This window comes from Trichosurus vulpecula, chromosome 1, assembly GCF_011100635.1.
Source record: "Trichosurus vulpecula isolate mTriVul1 chromosome 1, mTriVul1.pri, whole genome shotgun sequence".
NCBI lineage: Eukaryota > Metazoa > Chordata > Mammalia > Diprotodontia > Phalangeridae > Trichosurus > Trichosurus vulpecula.
The window spans coordinates 7,856,253-7,860,272 of record NC_050573.1 but is presented as its reverse complement, the minus strand read 5'-3'; the positions used below and the strand labels follow the sequence as shown (position 1 = coordinate 7,860,272).

General features: G+C 60.9%; 1 protein-coding gene across 1 annotated transcript; it reads left to right on the top strand.

Moving 5' to 3' along the window:
• The first annotated feature begins 1,229 nt into the window (after positions 1–1,229).
• SDF2L1 (stromal cell derived factor 2 like 1) lies at positions 1,230–3,134 on the top strand. Its single transcript, XM_036736604.1, has 3 exons — positions 1,230–1,587; positions 1,817–2,013; positions 2,757–3,134. The coding sequence occupies exons 1-3, from the start codon at positions 1,281–1,283 to the stop codon at positions 3,036–3,038; spliced, it is 786 nt and encodes a 261-aa protein (XP_036592499.1). The 5' UTR covers positions 1,230–1,280; the 3' UTR covers positions 3,039–3,134.
• The last annotated feature ends 886 nt before the right edge of the window (positions 3,135–4,020 follow it).

The following is a 4,020-nucleotide window of genomic DNA, read 5'->3' as shown; positions in this document are numbered from 1 at the left end:
TAAAAATAAGTGTTTCTGACAGTATTAGTATCCATTTTTTTTCCTTTGACCTTCCCGGGGGCTGCCTCAAGACCTTTCCGTAGGCCTGAGGAACCCTAATTTTGGTCATGTCAAACCTACCTTTTATGTAAGTCGTCCTTCCCCCACCAGGGCTCTGCTCCCAGACTCCCCTAGGTAGTGAGCATCCTCCTCCTGTACATATCCCCACTGCTGGGAACTCCTGCGCTCTCGTTCAGCAACCTCCCCACCAGCCCAATCTCCTCAATCTTCTGTCCAGTCAGGACCTGGGGTTCCTTGGTCACTGGCTTCCTAATGGCAGCTGCCTGTCCGGGAGACTTCATTTATCCCAGAAACTTCCTAGGAAACCCTACAGCTCAGAGGTTCGGCGGCCGTCTTGGTGTCCCTCTGAACGAGATATGCCATCTCACAATACTCCCGGTGCCGTCCTTCTTTGCTGGCTGCATTTCATGCCTGGCCGGGTCTCCCTCCTCTTGTCCAGCTCCTGACTTCCCTAGCTTTCTCCAAGTTCCAGCCAACCCCCGTTCCAGAGGCCGTCCTTGCCCATTCACCCCAATGCTAGAGCCTCCCCTCTACTGGTCATCTCCGGTTTATCTTGCCCATGTCTTCCTAGCCCATGGTCCGGAGGGTCTTCCATTGGATTGGGAGTTCTTGGTTTCCCCCCGTCTTTAGGGCGCTGGGCTGTCCCCCAAGAGCAGTGGGGTCGAGCCTGGGACCCGCTTCTCAGAACCGTGCTTTACGATATGCTAGTAAAATACACAGGATGACAAAGCACGCCAATCACACCGAAACGCAAATTTCAAAATATATTTAAAAAAACAGGTGTCTGGGGCCCAAGGGAAGAACCCCGATTTTAGAGAATTGCCTAGGGTTACAGAGGGCTGAAGGGTCACAAAGCAAATTAAGTGTCGGAAGCTGGATTTGAACTCCCAACCCACTGTAACACCGCCCAACTGCCAAATTAGGAACGTCAGAATGGAATGATCACGTGGCCTCGAGAGCAAGAGTCGAGAGGACCGAGAATCTGTGCCCCGCCCTCTCCGCTGCCCTCCACCGCCCCAGCCCCATTCCCGGGCGAGACCCGGTCCACCGTCTTCCCATTAATTGGCTGGTTCACGCCCTCCTTCACGCCTATTGGCCGAGTGCCTGAGCTCGTGGCCCAATCGTAGCCTCCGTCGTGTCTTCAACCCCGGCTCCACAGACCCCCAGCCGGGCGCCGCTGCCCTTGACGACGAGGGCGGGGCCTCTATGGGCAGCGACCAATGGGGAGGCGGGCGTCGAGCGGCGCGGAGGCATCATTGGCTGAGGGGGCCGGCACTGTCGGCGGGGGATTGGAGGCGGCGCCCAGGCGGAAGCGGCCCCGGGCCAGGCGGGAGTGGGTCGGGGGGATGTGGAGGCCGGGGCCGCGGCCGCTGCTGCTGCTGCTGCTGCTGCTGCTGCTGCTGGCGGCCCGGGCCGAGGCTGGGGCCGAGCTCGGGACCGTGGCCGTGACCTGCGGGTCCGTGCTGAAGCTGCTCAACACGCGCCACGGCGTCCGGCTGCACTCGCACGACGTCAAATACGGCTCCGGTGCGCGCGAGATGGGGGAGGGGCGGGCCGGGGAGGAGGGGAGGGGGGCGGGGGATGGAGGGGACAAAGGGAGAGGATGGAGAAGAGGGGAGGGAGGGAGGGATGGATGGAGGGATGGACGGGAATGAGGGGGGGCGCGGCCCGGGCCTGGACAGATGAGGCCGAGAGAAGGCCACAGACGAGGGGGGAGGAGCCCGGGCCGTGCTGACCTCCGCTCCGGGCCCCGCAGGGAGCGGGCAGCAGTCCGTGACCGGAGTCGAGGGCTCGGAGGATGCCAACAGTTACTGGAGGATCCGAGGCGGGGCGGAGGGCGAGTGCCCGCGGGGGGCGCCCGTGCGCTGCGGCCAAGCCGTCCGGCTCACCCACGTGAACACGGGCAAGAACCTGCACACGCACCACTTCCCGTCCCCCCTCTCTAACAACCAGGTGAGGGGGGGCATCGGGGGCAGGAGCTTCCCCTTCCGGCTAGGCAGGATGGATGCCCCAGGCCAGGGGCGCCTTAGCAAGGCTGGCACTGACCGGCGACAAGGGCATGGAGGGAAGGAAGGGCTTGCTGATGACCCGTGTGTCCGGGTCACACGGTAGTGAGCTCCCCAGCACCGGAGAGGGGGGAGCAGGAGCTCGATGCCCACCCGTGGGAGTAAGATGTGCCCCGGCCGTGAGGCGGGGGTGTCCGACCCCGACACTCCCAGCCCAAAATGTCATTGCAAATGGTGAACAAAAGAAAACGCCCATAGCAGAAGACAGTGAGTCACTGGGAGGGACGGGGACACGCACACGCACACGTTGAGCATCTGGGGGAGAGCCCGGCCCCACCCGCCTGGCCCAGAGGCACATTCTCGACCCTCAGAGAGCCCTCTGGAGGCAGCTGCACTGGTGGTACCGACCAGCTCCCCCCCTTTGCTGAGCATTTCCAGGCTCGTGGGTGGATGTGAAGAAAGCACTAGGTGAGCTCAGTCCACCCGTGGGGAAAGTAGATACAGCGGCCCTTCAGAAGTCAGTCTGGGCCAAGCCTGAGCACCAGAGTGCCGATCACTGGCTGCCAGCTTTATTATCCCGCCCCGACTCTTCACACTGGACAGGTGTGTCCCTTGCCTCAGTTTGTGGGTCTGTAGGGGCTGGAGCCTGAAGTCCTGCCCGGCTCACCTCCCATAATCCTTTGCTTCCAGGAGGTGAGTGCCTTTGGAGATGGCGGGGAGGGGGACCAGCTGGACGTGTGGCTGGTGCAGTGTGGAGGGACCTACTGGCACCGGGAGGAAGCTGTCCGCTTTCAGCACGCGGGCACCCACGTCTACCTGTCGGTCACCGGGGAACAGTACGGTCACCCCATCCGAGGGCAGAGGGAGGTCCACGGCATGCCCAGTCCCAACCAGCACAACTCCTGGAAAGCAATGGAGGGCGTCTTCATCAAGCCCAGCCCCACAGAGCCTTCTAGACACGACGAGCTGTGAGTGTGGAGGATGCCACCGGGCCGGCAGCCTGCCAGGCCTTCCCCCAGGGGTGGACTTGTCAAGACCCATAATGAATAAAATGCTTGTCTGACAGCGCCCGAGCTTGGCACTGCTCCCTGTAGAGACATGGTGGCCCTCAGATTGGGGGGACAGGGTCACCAGAGGCCAGAAGCTTGTGTGTGCCAGGTGCTGTGCTGAGGGCAGGCAATACAAAAAAGACAGTCCCTACCTCAAGGGGAAGATACATATGTGCAGACCAGGCATTTGAAGGAAGCCAGGGAAGTTGGGAGGTGGAAATGAAGAAAGGGTTCCAAGCCTGGAGGCCAGACAAAGGGCCCAGAGATGGGAGGTAGTAATGAGGTATAAGGAGCCCCGGGAGGGAGGCTGGGAAGGCCAGGCCTTCAAGGCCAAACAGAGCATCTTGTATTGGGTCCTGGAGTTTGAGTGGAGGGAGACCCGATTGATGAGACCTGGGCTTTAGTGACTGGAAGATAGACCGGAGGCAGGCAGACCCCACCCGGCCACTGGGTGATGAGGCCCTGGGGGGGAGGGGCTAGCGGGGAATGACTCATAGGTTGAGAGCCTATGGGACCAGGAGGGTGATGTCCTCTACACTTCAAATCAAGCTGCAGACTCCTCCTAGCTGTGTAACCCTGACCAAGTCACCTAACTTCTGCTTGCCTCAGGTTCCTGGGGATATGAAGTTATAAAGCACTTTCTAAGGCTCAGTGCCTGGCACAGATTCAGTGCTGTAGACATAGCAGTGTGAGAGGGGTGAGGGAAAGGGCAGACTGATTCTGCTCCCCTCCCCCCCAGGACCATTGGCACAAAGGCAGCACAACTTGAGCGGAGTAGGCCCCTTGGAGTAATGAGCAACCCTACCCTGGGCAAGGCACTTAACCCACTTCCTCACTGGACTCAGTGACCCCTTTTGGCTCTTCTGGGTTCAAGGCTGCATAGGTAGGTGTGGGAGGGCAGCCGT

Coding starts and splice junctions, on each gene's coding strand:
- SDF2L1 (XM_036736604.1), top strand. CDS start 1,281: ATGGGGAGGCGGGCGTCGAGCGGCGCGGAGGCATCATTGGCTGAGGGG. Junction 1,588..1,816: donor CGACGTCAAATACGGCTCCG/GTGCGCGCGAGA, acceptor CGGGCCCCGCAG/GGAGCGGGCAGCAGTCCGTG. Junction 2,014..2,756: donor CCCCCCTCTCTAACAACCAG/GTGAGGGGGGGC, acceptor CTTTGCTTCCAG/GAGGTGAGTGCCTTTGGAGA.